The 26,523-nt window shown below is 36.6% G+C and overlaps 1 protein-coding gene across 1 annotated transcript; it reads left to right on the top strand.

Moving 5' to 3' along the window:
* The first annotated feature begins 5,646 nt into the window (after nt 1-5,646).
* LOC149255313 (uncharacterized) lies at nt 5,647-11,724 on the top strand. Its single transcript, XM_089457207.1, has 3 exons — nt 5,647-8,560; nt 8,665-11,459; nt 11,565-11,724. Exons 1-2 carry the CDS (start codon nt 5,693-5,695, stop codon nt 11,455-11,457), a joined length of 5,661 nt encoding a protein of 1,886 aa, XP_089313333.1. The 5' UTR covers nt 5,647-5,692; the 3' UTR covers nt 11,458-11,459; nt 11,565-11,724.
* The last annotated feature ends 14,799 nt before the right edge of the window (nt 11,725-26,523 follow it).

Raw genomic sequence — 26,523 nt, forward strand, 5'->3', positions numbered from 1 at the left:
TGAGGCATCTCCACATCCTCATCAAAGGAAATCATCCAAGTTCCAACATTATTGGTCAAATAGTAGTCCAACATTTAGATCGTTACATAAGAGACGTGAAAGAATGAATTATGGACCAAAGCTAACCATCAAGATTGATTGTGTATGGATCCCTGAATGGTTGTGGCATCATTTGAACCAATGCTTGAAGAATTCATATCATTGTATTGCATCAATTGTTCATTGTTGATTGCCATTGTTCCCTTAGTTGTGCTTCAGGGGTGAAAAATTACTGACGACGAAGAATGTTGATTCTTGCTTCTTCCGCAATTTTGTTTTGGGGGGAAGGAGGGGAATTAGATGGTGGAAGATATTGTTTTCGTTGCTTTGATCAATGCGATGGTGACAATGTTCAGACAATTTCAGGAGTGTTGTTGTATGACATTTGTATACTTACAAGCCTCATTAGTTGTTTGTTGGTTGATGGTGTTGCTTTTGTTTGAACCCTTTGTCCCGATTCTTTACTGGCACCTAGTTTCTTTGAAACATTTTTTGGAGAAGTTGAGAGTGTTTGCCACCCTTGTGCCTCTACAACAATCCTATTTCGAGATCAACCAACTTCATCGAGGTTTCATGGCTCTCATCTCTAGAGTTTTGGTACTTCAACATTTCATACTTCTTGATTAGAGTAGGCTTATGTTCTTTCCATTCAGTAGATCGTTATGGGATCTACAATTTCAGCTCCATGATAATTTGAGCACTAGCATCTTTCTCTCTTTTAGGGGGGAGTTCTTTTCCTATGGGTTTTTCTCTCTTTCTCTACTTATGAGTGTTTGTACGTGGGTACCTAATCATGCTTGGTTTCCGGGACTCATTCTTTGTTTTCTTTTTCTTTAGTTACTCCCTATGTTTTTCTTACGAGGGGGTGTTAGAGTTGGCTTTTCCAATGCCTCATTTCCCTATGAGCTAACAATGGTGAGTTGTAAGCTCACATAGAGACTTGCATATGTCCAATTGTCGTAATTATCCTTAATTGACACTTGGCTTCCTCCATTGCTATATAGTGGAGTATTTCTATGCACATTAACATAAGTTTGTGAGTAATTCAATACTCTTTCAATATATTTGGTTTTATAATTTGAGTAGGTTTAATTATTAAGAACGTGTTTCTTCCTAAAAAATTATAGACTCAAATGTAAAGGGATACACCCCAATAAACTTTATTAGTCAAACTAATGCTGCAAACATAAAGAGGCTCCTTGTGTCACAAAGAAGGAAGTGACATAAAGCAATTTGGTACCTAGCTTATTATAATATACTTTAGATGGATCGTTGTTTTATTTTTTTTCTCCTAGTAGAATTGGGATGTAGATGTATTCTAAATTTTTTATTGCATAATATAACCACACATAATTACAAACTTTAAGGATGTAGTTGCTTAGTTTGTATATTCCCACCATTTCTTCTTTTGTAGCAAAAGTAAATGGACACCACATAACACAAGTCCATATGAAAACATCTACTCCATATGTTTTCCACAACAATTTTATATAATCAACAACATACCTATGTATTCTCTCTTCATGGTAGCATTGCCCACAAGTTATGCCTCTTCTTGCAATCAATGGTTAGTTTATAAACCAAGAAAATCATCCTCTCTCATATGGAGACTTCTATCATATCTAGGTTATACAGACACTTTTCCATGTTGTGGAAAATTTCCTCTATGTCCACACCTATATTCAATATGGACTCTCATCATCAAGAGCATCATGCATAACAGAACTCAATCATGGTTCAATACACTAATAAAATTCTCTGCACAATTCTCCAACTCAATATTAATGGAACCACTAGTTAATTCTTCTACATTGAGACATAAACATAATGTTACGGATTCATGTCATCATTATTCTCTATATGAACAAACATTGCACATGATCAACATCCCAAAAACAATAATCATCCAAGTAATAACATGTAATCTACAGTCATGCACATAGAACTGTACACCAATACAACCAAGCTAACCCATTCACATATATCCACAAGGATTTAATGTACAAATATGAATTCTTTATTATTTTATGTACAAAATAAGTACAATGACTTAATGGCCACATATCAACTTATAGAACTCATTAGGTTGTCAGGTCCAAGATTATGACAATCTCAACGTTTACCTTGTATCAATCTCAAGATTTCCTCTCTTCTTCTTCAAGCCACCTCTATTATTTTTGTCAGCTACTCTTCTACCTTTTACTTCCATATTCTCTTCTCATGCTACTTCAACTACTAATGCACATGTTCTTTCATTTTCAACTTCTACCTTTTCATTTCCATTTTGAAATCCATCTTCTTCTCAATGATTATTTTTCTATTACATGACCTTCGAGCTTCCACTCAGTAGCATGTTCCTTCTTCAACACATCCTTTAGAATCCCTTGTACACATGCATATAGATCTTCTCTTGACCATTTCTATTTCTCTCATGCTTTGAATTACAAAGATTACTATCACAATGTGTAGTATTGTTACATTTTGCAACAACATTGTCATGTTATGAGAATTGTCACATTCTACACCACATCCATTTCATACAATCTTTACATTGGCATCCTCAAAATGACTTTGATTCTCCTATTAGATTCCCTAGGTTATTAAGAAATCATTCCTTCCTGCTTATGAGGTAAACTCTTCCAATTTCTTGTTACCCAATGCAACTTTCATCACTATTGCATTCAATGGTTCTACATTCTTCATTGTTGTGCATTCAATTCTATAAAAAATAAAATGCATCATCACCTTGTTGCATGTTCTTCTATGCCATATTTCTCAATATATAACATGAGGGTGGCACCGCATATAGTGTATTCCACAACAATTATATATTCAACAACATCTTAGTGCTCTTTTATGGCAACACTACCTACAAGTTATGTCACTTCTTATAATCAACAGTTAGTTTATAAACCAAGGAATTTGTCCTCTCTCATATGGAGGCTTCTCATATCTAGGTCATGTAGACACTCTTCCATGCTTTAGCAAAATTTGTATACTCATACATACATTCAATAAGAACTCTCATCATCATGAGCAACATACAAAACAAAACTCAATCATGGTCCAACAGACTAATAAACTTCTTTACACAATTTTCAGACTTACTAATAATGGCATCACTAGCTAATATTTTTACATAAATATATATACATAATAATAGAGGGTCACAACAACAATTTTTTTTATAGGAACAAACATTCTACATCCTCAACATCCTCACAACATTAATCATCCAAGCAATAGAAATGTAATCTACAACAATGCTCACATAATTATACAACAGTATAACATATGGAGAGGGATTTAATATAGAAACTAGATTTTTTATTCATTTATGAATAGGAGTAATGAATAGGAGTAAATACATTGGCCACTTATCAACTAGTTGGTTACCAAGCCCAAGGTCATGGTAACCTCAATGATTACCTTGTATCTCTCTTGAGTTCTCCTCTCTTTTTCTTTGAGCCACTTCTATTCTTTTTGTCTAGTACTCTTTTTATCCTTGAGGTTGTATTTATTTATCTACAATGACATGCCTTCCTTCTCAAATAGTTTTCTCATATTTCCTTACTATACCAATTCATATGCTCCTTCATTTTTAACTTTTACCTTTCATTTCCATTTTGAATTTATCTCTTCCCAATTATTCCTCTTTTGCAGTGTGACCTTCCAACTTGGAATCAATAGCATGCTACTCTTTTTATCTTTGAGATTGTATTTATTTATCTACAATGATATGCCTTCCTTCTCAAATAATTTTCTCATATTTCCTTCATATGTTCTTTCATTTTTAACTTTTACTTTTCATTTCCATTTTGAAATTTATCTCTTCCAAATGATTCCTCTTTTGCAGTGTGACTTTCCAACTTGGATTCAATAGCTTGTGACTTTCCAACTTGGACTCAATAGCATGCTCCTTGTTCAACACATCTTTTAGAATCCCTTTTACACGTGTACATATTTTTTCTTACTATTTTTATCTTTTCATGATCTATGCTGCAAAGAGCACTATCATTACAACATCTCTATTATCTTAACTCAGGATCTACCAAGCACCAAACTGGATCAATATATTTTTATTTTATTTTGGCCAAATCAAAATGTTAAACAAGACACTACAACATCTATCTAAATTCAAACTTCTGTGATTTTCATTTTTCATATTAAATCACATTGATTAGAGCTATTTCGAATTATATTTGAATGGAATCTGCTTGGTTACATATTTAGTTGAAATAAATCTTTTCTGCTAGGTTGTAGTGAATTCTCATTCATAGATGAATATGTTCCTTATATTTCAATAGAATCCTTTTTGCATGGTTATATACTTAGTTGACCTACAACCTTTTGCCTACATGTATGTAATATAATAGAAGCACTTTTAAAGGTGGTTATTAGATAAGAGTTTATGTTTGTCCATTGATGAAGGGCATTGCCTTTTATTGCTCTCTGCAGATTATCTTTACTTACTATGGATGCTTCTGAGTTATCGAGTGAGATGGAGGATGTAGAAATGTTCGACACTGCCTCTGAATTCTCGAGTGAGATGGAAAATGAAGAAATGTTCAGCGCGTCTGAATTTTCAAGTGAGACGGACGAGGAACCAACTCTCAGCGGGAACAGCTCTGTTTCATCAATAAATACATCCTCAACCTCAGTTGAAAACCCTCCAGAAGCTATTCCAGATGGATCACATCTATTTCAGATTATAAAGATTGTATCTGACAAGCAGGAATTGAGCTTTGTAGACAAGTTCCATCTCCCAAAAGAAGAGATTTTGGGCCTGTGCAATAGAATTTTACCCAATTCTGCAGATAACCATGCGTATCCTGATATCAGAATCGATTTTAACTCCTTGAATCAAGTATCGTTGCCCACAGTTGGCTTCTATGGGGACAAGATAACGATGGGTAGAATATTGAAAGAAATGGGCGCGATAGATGATTCGATTCATAAGCAAATGGAGGAAGAAAAGTTCGAGGCAGGCTTGTACGTTGGTCGTTTGGAGCGAGTCATCATTGTTTTCTATTGGCATGAAGAAACCCATCTCACAGATGCATCAAGGAAAAATGTTTCATGCAATTTTATACGCTATGTAGTGGACCTTTGTGATGATGTTTATGTGTGCGTTGAAGATCATAATCTTCTTGAAACTCTAGCTGCTTCTGTCGACACCACTTCTGTGCAATATACGCCTCCAGATCGAACAGAGACAATTAAGATAGGCATTTTTCAAAGTTCTAAAAATGATGTCACGGTTTCGTCTGGTTTCCAAGTAGACATTGGAAGGCATATCAGTACGCCAAGTACTGAAGGTGTTGCTATTATGCCTCGACAAACATTGTTCTTTGCTGAAGGATATCACCGCTGTGCTTTTCTCACTGCGAATTACAAAGGGTCAAGTAAGTATAGAAATAATCAAAAAATAATTGTTCGGGCTGATGCACTTGCAGCAGAGTTACAGAAATTATCCAAAGAGTATGATCTTGATTTCACTAAGCTCAGCAATAAAGACTTTGCTTCTCTTTTAGAACATTCTGGATTTCCAGAATTACGGAGCTATACAGATTTGAAAGATTCTATTCAGGTTCGTCGTGCAGAAAATCAAAAGTTCAATATTCAATCGAGGTTGAATGAATTAGAGGAGAAAATGTTGCAGAATTTTCTCCGTGTTCTACCCGAGTACTGCAGTTTTATTCGATATTTATCAGACTCGGAATCTGAAGAGCATGTTGCAGCTCACGAAACTGATATTGAAACGAGTCCATTGCAGTACCTAGAAGATCAGTTGGCAATTATTTTGGGTGGCAACTCTGGTAGGCAGAAACTGCTTTTTGTGGGCTCGGAGATTAAGTTTCATGGAACAGATGGGGTGGACTCAAGATTCATCGTCGAAAGCCCTGGTAAGTCTTCTCGTCCAGTTCTGCTTGAAGAAGAGATTATGTTAAGAGACACAGTTAATGGTGGCAAGTCAGAAAAGGCAAAGTTTGTAGTTTCAGGTGAGCGGCTTATTCTGAAAGTTGGAAGCAAAAGTTTCAAAGGAAATCTAGAAGTCTCCACAGATGCAGTACGTGAATGGGTAAAATCTTTTGTTCCTAAAAGATTACTAACCCTAGCACAGAACATTGTTTTCTTGGGTTTCCTTTTGAGCAATTTAGAGCAGATGAAGAACTTTAGTCAGCCTATTATAAAGAAACTACAAAAGCAACAACGGCAGAGAGATTTCACAATTGAGAAACGGCTTCTCTTGGCCTTCCTCACTAGCAACGCCAAGTTAGACCAAGTAAAGAATTTCAGTAACATGGAACAGTTTCTGACTTCAGGTAGCCTTGATAATATTTTGGCTGAAATAGAAAATGGGAAAGCTGACCGTTCATCGCAGTTGCAAGAGTCTCGCTTGCAGTGGAAAAGCAAGTGGAATGGTTTTAACCGTGATGAACCTCTGATAAGGGCTGTTTTTTCCATTGATCAATGGAAAAATCTTTCCTCACATATATATAATAGTGCAAAAGAAGAATTCAGTAGAAACATTCTAGCAATGATTAGGAAGGATATCCTACCTCTGCTTAGGAAAAAAATTGAATCTGAAAAAGAAGCAACGGAAAAACTTCAGCAGCAATTTAAAACTAAAGAGGAAAACTTTCTCACTGCAACAAAGGCAAAACTATCCCAAAGAAGTGCCATTGGAAAACGTATGCATGTTACAGGCTGTTCTATTCGAAGAGCATACTATGTTACATATTTAGAGGCATGTTTAGAAATCTCCACTGAGGAGGAACAAAAGCCCAGTATACAATGGATGATTGTAGAGCTGTCACCAAACAAAAAAGACCTGGATGAATTAAATTCAAATCCAATGCATTGCATTACACCCTCTTGCTCAAACCCCTCTGAATTAGTGTGCTGTGATCCTGAGATAGAAAATCTGAAAAAGGTTGCATATCTGAAATCTGGTGAGTTGCTCGTTTTTATCCATGACAAAAAACATAATAATCTGCGCTTGTACATGTTCCCCAAAATAGGACCATTTCTACATGAGAGAAATCATGTTCGCTCATTTAAAAAGGATTTTGATTTGGTAGCTTTTGATGAACGTACCAGATTCCTGGCTTTATATGATGCTCAGGAATCCAAGGTTGTAATATACAAGTTTGATGAATCATTTCGGAATGTAGATTGGACAGGTATTGATATCATACTCAACTTGTTTTCTGGAAGCACAAATATAAAATGGATGCAGTGTGTTCCCGGGAAAGCCGAACTGCTTTTAGTTGATGACACAAACAGGCTCAGGGTTGTAGAACTCCATCAGCAGGTTTTGATGAAGCCTAAGCATATCATTCTCTCATCAGACTTTTTAGATGCTTTCATTTCAGGGGACGGTTACTTTCTCTTTGTTTTTCACACACCGGCAAAGTTTTCAGATCACAAGGAAGAATGGGTTCAATCTTCTGCTAAAGGAGCTGCACGAGAAAGCAAGGCTGCATCAGAATTGGAGCTGAAAGTTTACGCGTTAGGTGATGCCATGTCTTTCCTAAAGAACATTTTATTGGATGTAAATGTCAAAGATGTTCGTGATTTGCAGGTGAAGCTTGTATATTATGGCTCTCAGATTCACCTTGTTGTATACTCTGATGTTGGGCGTAGCTGCTCTTCTAAAATTTTGAATCTAGTTTTAGCGACAGAAGTTTTGGAGTTTCAAGAATTAGGAAAACAAGATTCGAATTCAGAAAGAGACCGTAACAATGCCATGGACCGGGACTCTCAGAAGTCTAGTGCTACATTAGACTACATCTATCACATTTTTGATAAATTTGCAGTTGATCCCGCACTATTTAGAGGGAGTATCAGGGATCTTAACTTCCATGTTTTGCTCAAGTCAAGAGACACCACGTTTGGAAAAGACCGCGGGCAAAGAAAATATGAAGAATACTTGAAGAATCTTATTGGGCGGTTAAAGGAAGAAAAGGGAAAAGATTTCTCAAATGTCAGGATTCAGTTCCAAGTTCAACTGGCTGAAATCACAGACAGTACAAAAGTCTTGTTCTCTCCCTATCCAAAAAAGCCGTTGGGAAATTGGATCCGTCAACTTATTTGTCTTGTACCTATTCAAATAAGTCGCGCTGAAAACAATGGACTACAACCATTGCTTGATGGGCTTCAAATACCTCCACACCTCACTTATGCAGATAGCATATCACTAGCAACTTTGTTGCGCTTCGGCTTGTATGATGCTGTCCTGAGTCAGTGGAATGGTAAAATCAAGGTTGTCTCATCAATGGGCAAACAAAGTAGCGGTAAATCATACTTATTAAACCACCTATCTGGCTCCCTTTTCGATGTAGCTGGGGGAAGATGCACTGATGGAGTGTGGATGACAGTTCGAATGGATTCAGAGTGCCTCTATGTATTGATGGACTTTGAGGGATTAGGCAGTGTTGAGAGAACAGAGCAAGAAGACATGTTACTCTCAGTCCTAAATGCTGCCCTGAGTAATTTAACAATATTCAACAAGAAGGTTTGTATTTAGAGCTGTCTTGTTCGTTTGCTTTTACTGGTTTACCACTTGATCTTCTCATATGTTAGTAGCCTTATCAATTGCCATACTTTGCTTCTTATCAGGATTTTAATCTTGACAAGGAGACGGAAGTTATCTTTCAGCGTTTCCAAAGTGGGGTGAGTTTGGTGAAGGATGCCAAAAATCTATTTAAAGGACTATTTTACATAGCTATCAAAGATGTAGACGTCTCTGATGTGAAGGAATTAAAAGTTGAATTCCGTCAAAAGCTTCTACAAATTTGTAAAAGATCTCGGGAAAATTTTCTTACCAAGATGTATGGAGGAATGTTTGTGCTTGCTGCAATGGCTCCTTTTACTCGAAAAGAATATCACCAGGGAAGCCTTCCTCATGTTGCTTCGACAATAAAAGGGTTGGGGCATAGCTATAATAGTGGCCGTGCTTTCTTAAGAGATTTGAAGCTTGTTATTTCTCAGATAGCAGTGAAGGATTGGACCCCTATAGATTTGAAACGTGTTGCTATGAAGGTGGATATCCTTCGCAGGAACTTGGCTTCTGCTGTTAAGGCAGGATGCATTTCCATGGCGGGAACCAAAAAGGTACTTATGAATTTTGACTCTCAGGAAGAGGTAAGGGATGCTCCAATAGTACTTGGGGATCTCTTCATTGATTTGCAAGATACTGGCCTGGAGCTTGCAGTTCTAGACGAATCTACATCGAATTATCAGATTTTGAGTCATCTTAGATCAAGACTGGAAAGCGTCTTGGGTAGAAAAGGCAAAACCGATGATTTATGGCACTCCAAATTTCAGGACTTCATAAAGGCGTTGGCTGATAGACGCTGTGATCGAGTTCAAAAATGGCTTCACTGCAACACTGCAGAATTTTCTGGGAATGATGATGTGCAAAAGTTGCAGCTGGAGGCAGTTTTAGCCAAGGCAGAACTGAAACAGGGCCTCTCTGTATGTGGTTGCAAATGTTCTGTTTGTTTTTGGCGATGTGTTTTAGAGAAAGGTCATTCCTCTGATCACTCTTGTATGGGTAACCATGTCTGCGCTGAGATGTGCACGTATTGTTCTCTCGAATTACACCAAGACCAAGAAAATGAAGTGGAGGAATGTACGAATTTGGCAGGCCATGAAGGAAATCATGATTGCAAAAAGAAAAATCATACATGTGTGGAGATATGTTCTTTATTTGGCAAATCATCCAATTGCAGCAAATCTTGTTGTTTGAAAATTGGACATGAAGGTACTCATAAGTGCAGTTCATCACAACATTTGTGTAACAAAAAGTGTTCCCTTCCAAGCTGCAAAAATATGTGTGTTATACAGATTGAACTTGGGGATCATGAAAAACATGCTTGTGATGAAAGGTTTTGTCCCAGAGATTGCATCATTGAGGGGTGTCCTAGAAGCTGCGGTTACAAAGATCACTTCCATGAATTGACAAGTAATGAACATCTCTGTGGTAATGAACATATCTGTCCTGAGAAATGTGAAGCGGATGGCATTTGTGAAATTTTCACCGAACTCATGCGACAGACACGCTCATTTCAGGGCCAAAGAGGTTCCTTTGAGTATATACATCTATCTGAACAAAATGGTCTGCAAAAGGACTGTTGCATTGCCATTCCACCTTTTAAAAGATACCATGATGGTGTGCATCTCCACACACTAAATCCAGATGTTGTGCATTATTGTAAGGTTAGATGTCAAGCTTGTGGGTATTTTTGTCGAAAACCTATCAATCATTCTGGTTTTCATAGCACTGTTCATGGGAACATGAGGGAAGTCAGTTTTGCATCAGACAAGGAGGAAATTGATATCCAGGGTAGAAAGTATATTTGGGGAGAATCTGGTGTGGCAGAAATGTGTAACATGTATTGTAAATCCCAAGGTCGGGGTCACATTCATTTGATTCTTTGCCCTACGAATAAGGGTTTGCCTTGCACAAGGCATATCTATGATGGCTCTCGGCATGAGAGAAGAAAATATGGCCCAGATGTGGATGTGCCAAAAGATGAACTTACCCATGAGACTTACTGGACGCAAATGCGGTTTGAAGATCCATGTACTGAAGAAGATAGGCAAGAGTTTGCTCTATGTAATCATCTGTGCGGGTCAAAGGAGCATAATGAAATTGATGGTACTTCCTCAAAATCTTATTGCACAGAGAAATTATGGCATGCTCCTGTACAAAGAACCTCTTCAACACCATCCACTGCAGGCCACATAATTGCAGGTCACCATTTTCTCTGTGATCATTCAAAAAATGTATCGTATCACATGGTTTTTGTCATTGACAAGTCTGGTTCAATGGCTTTTGCTGATATAAAACCAAACTTGGCCAAATTCGTTCCTCGACACAATTGTAGGCTGGGCGTTGTGTATGAGTCTATTGATCGATTCATTAAGACTCGGCTTAAAACCACTAGCGATGATACTATATCTGTGGTTCTATTTGATGATACAGCAATTCTTGCTCTAGAAAGGAAAGAGATGAAAGAAGATATAGTGGATGATCTTCTTCAATATGTTGCAGAGGGGTCAACCAGTTATTCTTCTGGTTTAACATTGGCAAAAGAGGTCATTTGTCGGGGGTCCAGTGATCCTAATGTGGAGAAGAAGAAACCAATAATTATTTTCTTCAGCGATGGTGGAAACAATGATGGACTAGATCCTATTGATTTTGTGATTGAATTGAATAACACAGAGCCAATGCCGATACTTCATACAATCATGTATGGAACGGATCCTGAATCCTCTATCTTGGAGAAAATGGCAGAAACTGGGAATGGCACATTCCAGCTCAGTGTTGATGAACTGCAATTAGCACGGAGCTTTGTGAATATAGCGATTAATCCTGTCGTTGTATCTTTAATCCATAGGACTTGAAGGTTTAGTGTAATTTACTGCAATTCTAGAATCGAATCTATTTTATTGAAGTATCTGCAGAGGCCTGTATGAGTTCAATTTTATCAATTTTTTTTTGTTTGTTGCAGGGTAAAACAGCTATACTTTGCATTCTAGCTGTCGTGGTTCCACTCTCTTGTTAGATTGCTTAACCCAGCTCCACTTCTCATTGGACGAGTAAATGGCTAGTTCATTATCCTATGCAGCAGCGCGATGAGTAGAAGCCGGACGGAATGCTTTCTATTTTGAATATGCATGGATGGTAATAATATCCTTTCTAGTTTTTGTACATACGAGTTTTGTACATATTAAGAGTAGAAGGATTGCCCGATAAATGCATTGATGTAAATAGATTATGCAGCTCTCTACTTTGCACTTCTATAATTTGTAATTTGTTAGAGTTGAAAATAAGTGGTTTGCTAATGGGTATTAAATGAGTGAGGTTTGTATATGCGTACGGTTGGATTTTAGATTAACTATGGCCATATACAGTCTCACTTATTTAATGCTCATTAACCCACAAATGCATTGATCTAAATTGATTCTGCAGCGCCGTAAATTGCACTCTCTGTAATTTGCAATTTGCAACCTATTACGGTTGAAAATAAGTAGCTTGCCAATGGGCATTAAATGAGTGGGGTTTGTATATGCTTACGGTTGAATTTTAGATTAACTATGGCCATATACAACCCCACTCATTTAATACTCATTGACAAATTGTATATTTTGTTGCCATATCTTTGTACATCATCTCATATATGAATTCTTTTCATTAATCCTTGAGAAAAGTGCAGATATATATTAATACCATTCTCAACAAGGGCCTCTACACCTCTACTAAGAGGATGGTGCATTTATGACATGATAGCTGGGAAGAGATTTGTCTGGTAACTAACAAATTCCTTCCCATACTTTTTATTTCGACCTCTTCCTTCTGCATGGAAGCTTTTACTGAGTACTTGCATATCAAAGGCTGATTATCCCAACACTAACCACTAACTACTAACTAGTGTTTAGACCTTTTCCTTCTGCATGGAAGCCTTTACTGAGTACTTGCATATCAAACACTGATTATCTCAACACTAACCACTAATTAGTATTAACATCATACGTTGGTACATGTGTAAAATAAAAGTGTTGGAAATAGTAATTACTTTTACATGCAGTGCAATTTATATTAAGAATGTGAGTTAATTTGAGTTAGTGTGAGTTAGTTCGAATTCAATTTATATTTGGGAAAGGCAAGTCAAATGTAGTGAGAGTTTGCATGAACAAATTCGCTGGAGTTGAGCAAGTCTAGTTAGAGTCTGTCATAATTCTATAATTAGTAAGTGTGCTCCTTACATACCCATGGTTGGATCATTTTAATGAGTGTGTGAATGCTAAGAGCAATAACTCATAAGGATGTAGTTGAGAGTTTATGAATATAAGTTTATTTTGTGTGTGTAAATTGTGTTTTTTCTCCTCTCCCTTTCCATAAGAAGACATTACTCAATGTTGATATAACTTCAAGAAGACATTACTCAAAGTTGATATAAATTCATTAGTTCAAGAGTTGCTATGCAGGTAGAGAGGTTTCTTGAAATTAATGCATTAAAAACACACATTACCATTAGTACCATTTTCTGTTGGAGGTTAAGAAGATTTGTAAGTGCATGATATTGTCAAAAATGTAATGTACTTACTAGGACATTATTGTGTAGCATGTGAAATAAAAATGACAAGTTGGGTATATATTCCTTAGGTTACTAGTAAATGATTTTAGTAAATGATATTTGTGTTGTGGGCATAATAGTTTTACAATCCCACACTATCAAATTGAAAGCAAGTATCTAGATAGTGACTCTTACTTGGCCAAATCTTTTGCATGCCATGATCAAGCGATTTTTTGTATACCTAGAAATTTGTCTTTGTAAAATCTACAACAATTGGTGTTTTAACAAACAAATAGCTTTTATGTCATAAAAGCACTTAGAGTGTATTTTCTTTTTCTTTTTCTTTTGCTAAAAGTGTTAAAAATATTTAGAGAACTCCATGATACCATTAGGTGATCTTATAACTTTGTTTTTATATTTTGGTACATTGGCCTAATGGATATTCTTGCTTTACTTCATGCAGGTGCTTAAAGTTTCAAGATGTTCGTTAAGAATACTAAGACCATATTTAATATTAATGTGTATAAAAAATTGTTAGAGACAAGAGAAATTGGGCATAGGACTATTTGATTATTCCTTTCCCAACTCATAAAGGAACCTTGCACTATTTTTTATTTGTGGAATGGGATTTTTAGACAAAATGCTTTGGGCATTGATGATGAATGAAATGTTAATATAGAATATCTTGAGAGTGTTACTTGAGCACAAAGGCAATTTGCAATGTCTAATGGCTTTCCTCTTGGATGTTTTCCTTACTACTAAGATTTTCTTTATTTTAAAATTGCATGTAGAACTCACAAATCTAATCCTCACTTGTGATTATTTGGATATAATAGGATGGATGAAGGGCGATGGACAAGACAAAAATTTAGGGATACCTTTATTTAGAAACAAAACACCACATATATTGTTATAATTATTTGGACACAATAGGATGGATGAAAAACGATGAACAAAATAAAAATTTAGACTAGCCTTGTTTAAAAATCAAAATAGAAATTTTTCAAGGGAGGTACATTCTCAAGAACTCTCATGGCAATAATTTACTTTGAAATGGAAGTATAAGAGATGTTAATGGTTAAATTGTTCTTGGCATAATGATCTCTTCTTTGTGCATGGTCTATGAAATAGAAACAATGTGATTGTTCAATAAAAGAAGTGATTTTGTAAAGTTTTTGTTTTCAAATATCTTATTTTGTAATTATTTTCTTCTTGCATGGTCCATGAAATAGAAACTACCAAATTGTTGAGTGAAAAAGGTGACTTTGTAATGTTTGTTTTTTTAGATATCTTATTTTGTTGGTATAAAGTTATGAATCTAGATAATTAGAAAACTATTTTGACTCTTTTGACAAAGCATAATGGAAATTTGGCAAGCCAAATCAAGCCTAAGACCATGAAGAATTTAGATGATTATCCCAAAAGGTCAAAATCATTGTATTTATCCTACTTTCATACCTTTTCTTTTTTCTCCGAAGGAAACCTCATCGTGCTTCCAAGCCTATAATCATTGGTAAAAATTTCAAAATATGAAGAAAGCATGTGACTTTGTGTCTTAAGATAAGAAGTCACTTTTAATGTCTATCAATTAGAGTCCATAATAGAGATAGAAATTATAATCACATTGTAATTTCCAATGTATTTAAAAAATTAGTCACCACTTTGACAAACTTAAATAATAAGAGAGACTAACTTTTTCTATCACAATAGCAAAGGCGTTTAAGTAAGATAAGTTAATATAGTTTTCTTAATGCACAAAAATGACTAAGAGTAAGAAGTAGCTCAGTAAAACTAAAGAATAAAATTGGACAACATTGGTTAATAGAGTATCAATATAACTCCTAGAAACTAAATGCTAACATAATCGGAGATACCACTAAGAATGTGAAGCAAGAAAATGACATGATAAACACTAAGTTGAAATAAAAATCCCTAAGAAGAAAGAAACCAATACTCAACATTAGTGTTATAAAGTGAAGTACATGTAGATAAAGAACTACATGCGTCCCTTTCATCACCCATAACTATGAAGAAACCAATTCAAAGTCTAATGATGCTCCTCTAATGAGAACTTGGGGTTCATAGGGCCTAGTTGGATGAAATGGGGAGGATCTATGGAGGCATTCATTAGACTTTTCCTAACATTAGTTGTCAAGTTAAAGAATCTCCTGATGAAGTTTATTAGAATCTCCTAACAGGCAGATCAATGCCTTAGAATTCAGCCTCTTCGAGGGGGCAACCTCCTTTACATTACATAAATGAACAATTCTTTGATGATTCAAATGACAAAACCTCCTTTCTATATATAGGAGTCTAAGGAGTCACAATATAATCCAGCCGACCTAACAAAAATAACAATAGAGGGATTCTATGGGGCACAGAAATAACAATATGGGGGTAATAGGGGCACAACAATATAAATAAGGGGTATAACTACAATAGTAATGGGGTAATCACTAGTATTATAGGGACCCAACATGCCCCTCTCCTTCAAAAAAGTGTTGTCCTCAACGCTTGAGTAGTTCTGGATACTTCTGCATAAAATTCTCATCCTCCCATGTGGAATCTTCAGCGGATAAGTTCTTCCACTTGATAAGATACTCTGAAATTGATCGATTTCGTAGCTGTCGAGTTCTTGTTTCTGTGACTGCTTCCGGTTCCAATATAATTTTTCCTTCCTCGTCAAGTTCTGGCAATATTGTTTGAATTGGGAGCTTGTCGCCTATAACCTTCTTTAAACATGAAACATGGAAAACTGGGTGCAATCGAGAAGCTGCAGGAAGCTCCAATTTGTATGCCATAGTACCAATCTTTTGCAACACCTTGTACGGACCATAATACTTTGGTGATAATTTATTATCCTTCTTAGCTTGCTTTAGGGACATTTGCTTATATGGTTGTAGCCGTAGGAATACCCAATCACCTACATCAAAACTTCTTTCACTGCGATGTTGATCTGCCTGTTGTTTCATTCTATTTTGTGCCAACACGAGGTTATCCTTTAAGAGTTGGAGGACTTGTTGTTGATGTTCGATGTGATGTTCCACTGCCTGAACCTTAGAATTTTCTCTTAAATATGATGTGATGGATGGTGGTTGATACCCATAAAGTGCCATAAATGGGGTCATTTTTGTTGCTGTATGGAAGGAAGTGTTATACCACCATTCAGCCAGAGGCAACCATTTGACCCATTGTGTCTGTTTATCAGATACAAAGCAACGAAGATATCCTTCCAAACATTTGTTTACTATCTCAGTTTGCCCATCAGATTGAGGATGATAAGATGAGCTATGAGCTAACTGAGTACCAAGACAAGAAAATAATTCTGTCCAAAAATTTCCAGTGAAAATGGGATCTCTGTCACTTACAATAATCTTTGGGTTTCCATGTAGCTTTTGAACTGTTTCCATAAATGCAGTAGAAACTGTACTGGCTTTAAATGGATGTGATAATGCACAAAAGTGTGCATACTTGGTAAGTCTGTCAACTACCACCATGATGACACTCTTTCCCTCAGACTTGGGTAAACCTGTGATAAAATCCATTGAAACCTCCTCCCAACGTTGGCTTGGAATGGATAAAGGTTGTAATAGACCCGGTGTCTTAATTGTTTCAACTTTATTTTGTTGGCAAACCAAACATTCCGCCACAAACTTTTGAATATCTGATTTAAGGCCATCCCAAAAAAATTCCTTCTTAACCCTGTGGTAAGTTTTTAAAAATCCTGAGTGCCCTCCTAAGGGAGAAGTGTGCAATTCCATAAGAATCTTTTGTTTTAGCTGGGAATTCTTACAGAGGTATAAGCGATCTTTGTACCATAACGAATCATTTTGCCAGCTAAATGTATCAGAAGTACTGGAATCTTGTTGTAGCTTTCGAATAAGTGCCCACACTTCTTCGTCATTCTTCCATTCCTCCCTTGCTTCGTTTATCCAATCTGGTTGGATAATAGAAATGGCACACAACAATGCTTCCACATCCTCATCCTTTCTTGAGAGTGCATCTGCCACCACATTTTGCTTCCCTTTTTTGTAGATGATTTCAAAGTCATAACCCAACATCTTTGTGACCCACTTTTGTTGCTCTTCAGAGGATAATCTTTGTTCTAAAAAGTATTTAAGGCTATCATGATCCGTTTTTACCTTGAAGTGTCTTCCCATTAGGTAGGGTCGCCATTTCTTAAGTGCATGGAGTATTGCCAACATTTCCTTCTCATAAATAGCTTTGCTTAAAAACTTTCCCTTGATTGGACGACTTTCAAAAGCAATGGGTCTTTCATCTTGCATTAGAACAACACCAATTCCATTTCCTGAAGCATCACATTCCACAATAAAGGTTTTTGTGAAGTCCGGTGTAGCTAAGACCGGTGCTTGGCACATTGCCTCTTTAAGATGTTCAAAGGCCTTTGTTGCTTCCGGAGTCCATGAAAATGAATCTTTCTTCAATAATGTTGTTAGAGGTGCTGCTATTCTCCCATAATTCTTAACAAACTTGCGATAATACCCTGTCAACCCAAGAAATCCTCGCAGATGCTTTATGGATGTGGGGATTTTCCATTCCTTAATGGCTTTAATTTTGCTAGGGTCTACCTTAACTCCTTCATGAGATACAATATGACCCAAATATTCCACCTCCTGGACTCCAAAGAAACATTTGGATCTTTTTGCATATAATTGTTTCTCCTCCAATAGTTGTAGCACCCTGTCAACATGTTCAACATGATCCTTCCAAGACTTGCTGTAGATTAGTATATCATCAAAAAATACTAACACAAATTTTCTAAGGAATGGTTTGAAAATTGAATTCATCAAACCTTGAAATGTTGAAGGTGCATTGGTAAGGCCAAAAGGCATGACCAAAAATTCATAATGACCCTCATGAGTTCTAAATGCTGTTTTCGGAATGTCTTCAATCTTCATTCTGATTTGATGATATCCCGAACGAAGATCCAACTTGGTGAAGTAAATTGATCCATGCAATTCATCCAGTAATTCATCAATGACAGGAATGGGGAACTTATCTTTAATAGTGAGCTTGTTGAGCTCCCTATAATCCGGACACATGCGCCATGATCCATCCTTCTTGTGCACCAATACTACTGGAGCTGAGAAAGAACTTTGACTCGGTTGAATTATACCAGCCTCTAGCATTTCTGCAACCATACGTTCAATTTCACTTTTTTGGACATAGGGATATCTGTACGGCCTGATGTTTGGAGGAACACTTCCTGGAATCAGATGAATAGCATGATCATGATCACGCATAGGTGGGAGACCTTTGGGAGTCTCAAATACCTTGGAATGATTGTCCAGGACTTTTTGGAGATCTGGAGAAATAGATGATTCCAATGTGGAAACATCTAGCGAACATAATTGTGCAATTACACCTCTTTGCTCCTTTTTTAGAAGCTTTGTCATGCCATTAGAGCTGATTATCTTTCCTGGTTTCCCTGCAATACCCCTTAATTCAACTTCCTTTCCTTCCATAGAAAATTTGATGAAAAGTTCTTGAAAATTAAAAGCTATTGTACCCAAGGATTGTAGCCATTGGACTCCTAGTACAACATCAGCACCTCCCATTGGAATGGAAAGCATTGGGCTAGTCAATACATATTCTCCCATGGATAGCTTGATATTATGGCACTTTCCAGAGCAATTTATTGTTCCTCCATTTGCAATCATCACTTGACACTCTGGTGCTGGATATAGGAAGCAATTCAATTCTTTTGCTACCCTACAATGAATAAAATTGTGGGTGCTTCCTGAATCAATCAACACTATTACCTTTTTCTTCTTGATTTGTCCTTCTATCTTGATGGTTTGAGGAGTGGTAATTCCCGCCAATGCATTACAAGATATGGTCGGATTTATTTGTTCTTCATCTAGGCTTTGTTCCTGGAATATATCCTCTTCTTTTGACCTTTCTTGCTCCTTTTCTTCTTCCTCTTCACAATCTATGTAGAATAATTTCTTCTCAGCACACTTATGACCTTTTGTGTATTTGCTATCACAATTGTAACAAAGCCCTTTTGCTCTTTTTTCTTCCAATTGTTGTGGTGTCAACCTTGTAGGTTGTGGAAGACTAGGGGCAACAACACTTCCGTCTTTATAGTTGTGAGTGGTATGCTTCCTAGTTGCCATAATTTTGCTTTCCATTTTTCTTGCTAACCTGAATGCCTTCTCTAATGAATCAGGTTCCCAAAGGCGAACATCATGTTGGATATTATCCTTTAAAGACCCTATGAACACATCAATCCTATGCTCCTCTGGAATATCTTTTACCCTTATGTTCAATTTTTGGAACTCCTCAATGTGCTCCATTATTGAACCCTTTTGTTTGAGACTTATCAATTGGCTAAAAAAAGTGTTGCTTTTTGTATCCTCATAATGTGCTATCAATTCTTCCGTAAAAATTGCCCAAGTGATAAATTTTTTACGAGAAAAAAGCCATTGATACCATACAAACTGATTTGGTTCCAAATATAAAGTTGCCATACGTACCTTTTGTGTGTTTTGCACATTATTGAGATCGAAGAATTGCTCCATCTGTAATATCCATGTGGCGGGATCCTTGCCATCAAACTTCCTCATATCGATTTTTGGAATATGGTGATTCTTCGATCCAACATTAGATCTATGGAATCATGATTAACATTTCTTTTGTTCTCATCATGAGTTTCCTTTACTACCTTTTCACCATTAGTAAGTATTTCTTGTAGAAAATTTGTCAAATCTGTCTTCAAATCTGCCATGCCTGTCTTCAAATTTGTGTTCAAATCTATCTTCAAATTGTCCATCTTAGCTTCCATGCCATTCATCTTAGCTTCCATGCCATTTATCTTAGCTTCCACGCCATTTATCTTAGCATCTGTTAGCTTTTGTGAGCGTGACATTTGTTGCACTTGTTCTTGTAATTTTGATATATCATGTAGCATTTCTTCCTCTTCTTCATGAGTCATGCTAGAGCTTTCAGGTTCCTTACTAGGTGTTTGCATTTTCTTTCCTCGGGGCATCAGTTACCGATAATAATGCTCTACTATGCCCTTTGAATTCCTTCAAAATAAATTTTCAAACCAAGCTTAAGCAAAAATTTAAAAAAATCTACACACCTTTTTTCACTTTGTAGGAGCTCGATATTGCCTCTGATGTATCTCTGTACTTTCCAATCATCTAGTTCTGAATTTGTGACCTGTAGTAGCTCTCTGTGTCCTCTTTCCAATGCCACCAGTCTGATCCAAATTGGATTCTCCAAGAAAGAGTTATGCAAATCTCCCAAGTGACCTGATTATAGACTTTCAGTAGAGCGAACTTGTACGAAGTGCCACGTGTACAATTTTCGACCTTTGGATCTGAAAAAGATATAAAAGAAACTACAGTCCGTCCTCTTTCTGTACCTTCTTACGAAATTTCAATCCGATTCCCAGAGAGAAAGTTATGACGATTTTCCCCAGGTCACCTGTTTTGAATGTAATTCAGGAGTCTGCAAAAAGACCAACTTCCTCAGATCATATCTCCGAAAATATCCCGCTAAAAGCTCTGAAATTTGAACCCAAGTTTCAGCGCGATTTCTTCTCAAATGGGTTTTTTTTGCGACTTCTGAAACGTCACAGAAAAAAAGTTATAGCGAAAATTCCACGATGACCTGTTTGGAGCAGCGAAACCCTAGAATCCAAAGCTCTGATACCAAATGTTATGAAACCAGCTCAAGAAAAGATAGAAAAGATAGATCAACGCCTTAGAATTCAGCCTCTTCGAGGGGGCAACCTCCTTTACATTACATAAATGAACAATTCTTTGATGATTCAAATGACAAAACCTCCTTTCTATATATAGGAGTCTAAGGAGTCACAATATAATCCAGCCGACCTAACAATAATAATATAAAGCCACAAAAATAACAATAGAGGGATTCTATGGGGCACAGAAATAACAATATGGGGGTAATAGGGGCACAACAATATAAATAAGGGGTATAACTACAATAGTAATGGGGTAATCACTAGTATTATAGGGACCCAACACGATTACTCGTGGAAAAAGGGGCTAGCCATGTGACCATGGTCAAGGAGACTCTAGAAGAGTCCACATTGTAGATCTAGTTAAGAGTTGAAGGAGTCGAACCTAACCACTAGGAGGAAGGGGTTCCATTCTTTTCAAGTGCATTTGTTCCATAGATGAGAGGGATAGGGAAAGAGAGAATATAGAGTATTTTTTCGCTGTAGTATCCCATTGGCCACAAGCCTTACTTCTTTGTACTTGCAGTCATTTTCTATTCACAAAAAGATAGAAGAGTGGCCTCACCTTCTAGCTAGGTTTTCTCCTGAAAGGGTTTCTGAGGTTATATCTTGTGTCAATTTTGGTTTGTGAGTTTATTTTTATTTATCTATTCTTTATTTTCTTCATAATTATAATTTTCAGACATACACAATAAACAATAATTTACAGATCCAAAACTGTATAGAGAAATAAACGCTTAGAGTGTAGATTTCATATTTTTAAGAATAATTTATCATATATGTTGTGGCGAACTATCTAGTGGAATATTCACGATAAATTACCAATCATATTAGTATCAACGCAGGTTTTTTTAGGTATATTGTGGAGATTTACAGGAAATTTAGATTGGCTAAGAAAAAGTCATAAACCCTATTCATGGTTGACAAAGTTGTGAATAATCATCCTGATCCTATAGAGGAGAGGTTTTCGAGGCTAGAAACTCAAGTTGCAGATATAAATTGTGATGTGAATATCCTCATGGTGGCATTGACCAATAATATTGGGCTATTCAAAGAAGATGTGAGTTCTAACACAGAGGTCAAATCAGAGAGGATATTAGGAGATTCGAAAGAAATTGAGGACGAGTCAAAGAAAGGACTCGAAAAAGATCAACCCAATTTGAGTGCCTTGAACCATTCACAGTCCTTATTCAAAATGGAAGTAAAGGTCGATATCATGTTGTACCAAGATGATATTGACACCCTGAAGATAGATCACTGGTTGCATCAATTAAAAGTTTATTTTAGTGTTCATCATATAGAGGAAGAATAAGGGATTTCATTTAGAGGTCCATGCCTTGACCTAGTGGAAAATCCACTCAAAAAACTTGAGGTTGGAGGGAGATCCTATAGTGACTAAATGGGAGGACTTTAAAACCATCATAAAGTCACAATTTTACCTTAGCGGGTATGTATAGAACCAATGGATCCGGTGGCACTACTCCAGATAGAAGCAAGGGCAAGGTGTGCAAGTGTACACCACAAAGTTCATAAAGATGGCAATAATGTTAGAAGCTTTCAGAAGAAAATTGTGTATGGCATATGAAAAATCCCATACATTTTTTCCTTCTAAAAGCTTATAACAATATGAATAGCTATGAAAGTCTACATTCTCTTATAAGATGATAATGACGCTAGGTATCTCCCCAAAGAACCCAGGTGTAGTCCTCAAGTATCTGGGGGGTTTACATAGTCATATGCAGAAACAAGTGATGTTATTTAAGCCCATATTGGTGGATGTGGCTTGTGCATGGGAAAATACCTAGAGAACATAGGCCAAAATAAAGGGAAACCACGTGTATCAAAGAAGGAGCACTAGGAAACTTCTAAGGAGGGGAAGAAGAAGTGGAAAGGGGGGGGATATAAAGATGGTAGCCACAAAACACCAATGCAAGGATCACTACAACCACTATAATATTGATAGTCATACATAGGAGAAGTGTTGGAAGTTTCCTTAAGAACGTAACCTATAGAATAAAAACAAAGATAATAAGAAGAAGAATCGCATGGCCACTAATTCAAGCAACTAGGTTGAAATCAACTCATACATGGATGAGAAGATAACCTGTAAATCAGTGCAGAAGGAGGTGAATCTAATCTAAGTAACCTTTAGCAATAGGAAGAGAAATAAATGACTAAACTATTCCATGTCATAAAGATAGAGATCAACAAGGCAAAGATTGATGCTCTGCTTGACTCAAGATTGTAGGCGAATCTCATTGCAGTAGATTTTATCAACAAATTGGGATTGGAACTTCATGATCATCTGAGGTCATATTCATTGGGATGAGTAAATAAAGATGAAAAGTTGAAGGTAACAAAATAGTACAAAATTAGATTCTCTATCAATGTTGATTTTATTGATTAAGTATAACTAGATGTATTCTCCCTTGATGTATGTGGAGTGGTGTTTGGAGGTCCCTACATGTACATGTGAGATACAATATTCATGTGGAAATCCAACCAATACTAGCTCATCAAGGATTGAAAATATTTCACCATCAATGCACACAAAGGCGAGTCATAAACGTTTTTAGTAAGTGCCAACCAAGCCAAGAGAGTGATCAGTTCTAGAAAGATTTATTTTCTATTGTTTTTAAGAGAGAATCAATATGAGGAAGAGTCGGTAAAAGCAAAGGCATCAGTGGAGGGGTGTGCTAAGAAATAATAATTAAAAAAAAAATTGGAAGAGTTATTATAGGCATACAGGGATATGTTAGGGGAGCCTAAAGGGTTGCCACCCAAGAGGGAAATGGAGCATGAGATCCAATTATTGTCAAACTCCCAATTTCCAAACATTGGGTTGTACAAGAAATATGTTATAGAAGCAAGTGAGGTAAAGAAACAACTGCAATAACTACTAGAATAGGTTTTCATTTGACTGAGTACATCACCATGTGGGTCACTCATCATCATTATTCCAAATAAGGATGGGACTTGGAGAATAAGTATAGGTTAAAGGGCATTCAACAAGATTACACTCAAGAATAGGTACCCCCTTCATAGAATAAATGATATGTTGGCTTAGTTGCAACAAGTGAAATACTTCACAAGGCTAGAATTAAAGTTTGGTTATCACTAGGTTTGAGCTAGAGAAGAAGATACCTGGAAGACTGCCTTCAAAACCAGGTAGGGTTTGTACAAGTGGTCAGTCATGCCATTCGACCTATGTAATGTACCAATTATGTTTATAAGGTTAATGAATGATATGTTGAACCCTTTTATAGATTCATTTGTTATTGTTTATTTGAATGATATACTAGTATACAATGCTACCTGATAGGAGAACATATCACATTTGACGCAAGTGTTAGAGACATTAAAGAAGCACAAGTTGCTAACGAATCTCAAGAAGTGTGAGTTTGCACAAAAATCATTGTTGTACCTAGTGTATGTGATAGGTGGAGGAAAATTGAAAATAGATCCTACCAAGATGGAGACCATCATGAAATGGGTTGTGCCTTCTAATGTTTATGAGTTTAGGAGTTTTAGGTAAACATGGTACCTGAGGAAATTCATAGCCTCATTTTTAGTGATAGTAGCACCACTCCACACCATAATAGTGAGTGGCAAGAGTTTCCAATGGGGAAAGTGTTAGTAGAAGGCCTTTGAGGACATAAAAAAAGATCATTCAAGCATTATTTTTGGCATTATTGAAATTTCAACAACCATTCGAAGTGGAGACATATGCAAGTGGGTATGTTATAGGAGTGGTATTGATGTAAGGAGGAAGGCATGTATGCTACCATTCTGAAGTATTTCATGGGACAATTCCTAACTACACTAATTATTACAAGGAGCTATATGCCTTGGTGCATGAATATGTGCAAACACTATCTAATGGGAAAGGATATAGTAATACACATAGATCACTAGCTACTACAATACATGGAGACCTAGAGTAACCTACAAAAGACCAGGCATTACAAGGGGATGGGGTTTCTACAACAATTTTATTTAGTGTTCAAGTATAAGAAGGGAAGCATAGATAAGTCATTTGACATCCTTTCAAGGCCACCCACATCAAATATCACAAATTTGGGAACTATAATACACATGGATTCATTCACCCATAATGCATACAAAGAGGCATATTCAGAGGATGAGGACTTCAAGGAGGTGTTTCAGGAGTTCCAAAGCAAAAATCATGTGCATGATGGTGATAGAACAATTTATTACCATCTCCAAGATGGGTTACTTTATAGGTTGGATAAGTTATGTGTTTCTAAAGGTGAGTGATTGTAGATGATTAGAGAGGCTCACACCTCCAAGGTTGCAGAGAAATTCAGTGTAGGTAAGACAATGACCAACTTGCAGAGGTATGTGTATTGGCCCAAGATGCAAGAACAAGTAGTTAGGTTCATAAGAGGATGCATGCTTTGGTGTACCAACAAACCTAGTAATAAGAAATAGGGTCTATATCATCCCTTACCTGTACCCACTCATCCTTGGGCAAGAATTTACATGGAATTTCTGGGAGCTTTAACAATAACCAGGAAGGAATATGACTACTTGTTTGTGGTAGATGACTGATTCAACAAGATGTGTGTTCTGATGCCCTATAAAAAGACCATAAGTGGGAAAGAAGTAGAAAAATTTTTCTTTCAACAAGTGTGGGTGCACTTTGCGATACCAAGGGGCATCATTTCAAATAGGGACACATGATTTCTTAGTTAATTTTGGACTACATTGTAGGAGAATATCAACAAAGAATGAAGAGATATATGTATTTACATCCTCAAATAAATGGGTAGAAAGAAGTAGCCAACAAGAATTTGTTGTAGCTTTTGAGGAGTTACAATCAAAAGCATTCAAAGAACTAGGATGAAAATATGGTATATATACAACACTCTTCTAACATATCATTCCACACTTCTATTGGTAAGTCACCATTTAAAAATTCTTTTGGATATTTGGCACTTTCATCATTGGATATCACATATGGGAAACAAGGAGGTGTAAGGGAGGATGTTACAAGGGATTCCTTAAGGGGAAAAAAATTGTTGAGGAGATCTAGAAAATCCATATACAAGTATAAAAGACACTACAAAAGTCATAAGAAAAATGCAAGGCTAGGCATGATCAACACAGAACAAAGAAGTTGTTCAAGGTGGGAGACAAAGAATGGTTACAGTTGAATAAAGAGAGGCTACTAGGTCCTGATAATAAAAGTAAGGTTTTTAAATATGGTCCATTTGCGATTCTAGAAAATGTGGGAGATAATGCATATATATTTAGTCTATCCACATGCATGCACATTCACTCAGTTGTGAATGTAGAGAATATGATACTCAATGAACCATCCATGTTAGATCAAGAAGAGGAACAAGTCTTATGTTCTGTAGAGTATTTGGCACCAAATTCTCAGGCATAGTTGACATAAGATACAATTTTGCAAAATAGGTTCAAAACTACAAGACAACAACAACATGGCCTTTGGCAGACGTGACCCCCCCTGGCCCCACCCCCCACACACACATTTACCTACTTTTACAAGCCCCTAAGGTAAATGTGAGACGTAGTGCCACTATGTCATGACCAAAACTCATAGCTTTAGTTAAGGAAGTGGGGTCTACAACTGAGACTTACTGACACAAACTAACATCCTATAAGGCTTTT

The sequence above is a fragment of the Pinus tabuliformis genome, chromosome 7 (assembly GCF_031772625.1).
Source record: "Pinus tabuliformis cultivar Carrire ecotype Pingquan chromosome 7, CPIR1, whole genome shotgun sequence".
NCBI classification, from domain to species: domain Eukaryota; kingdom Viridiplantae; phylum Streptophyta; class Pinopsida; order Pinales; family Pinaceae; genus Pinus; species Pinus tabuliformis.

Bases quoted from the DNA above. Each gene is read 5' to 3' on its own strand.
- LOC149255313 (XM_089457207.1), top strand. From the start codon at position 5,693: ATGTTGCAGAATTTTCTCCGTGTTCTACCCGAGTACTGCAGTTTTATT. The intron at 8,561-8,664 runs GTTTGTATTTAG...GCTTCTTATCAG, and splicing joins TAACAATATTCAACAAGAAG to GATTTTAATCTTGACAAGGA.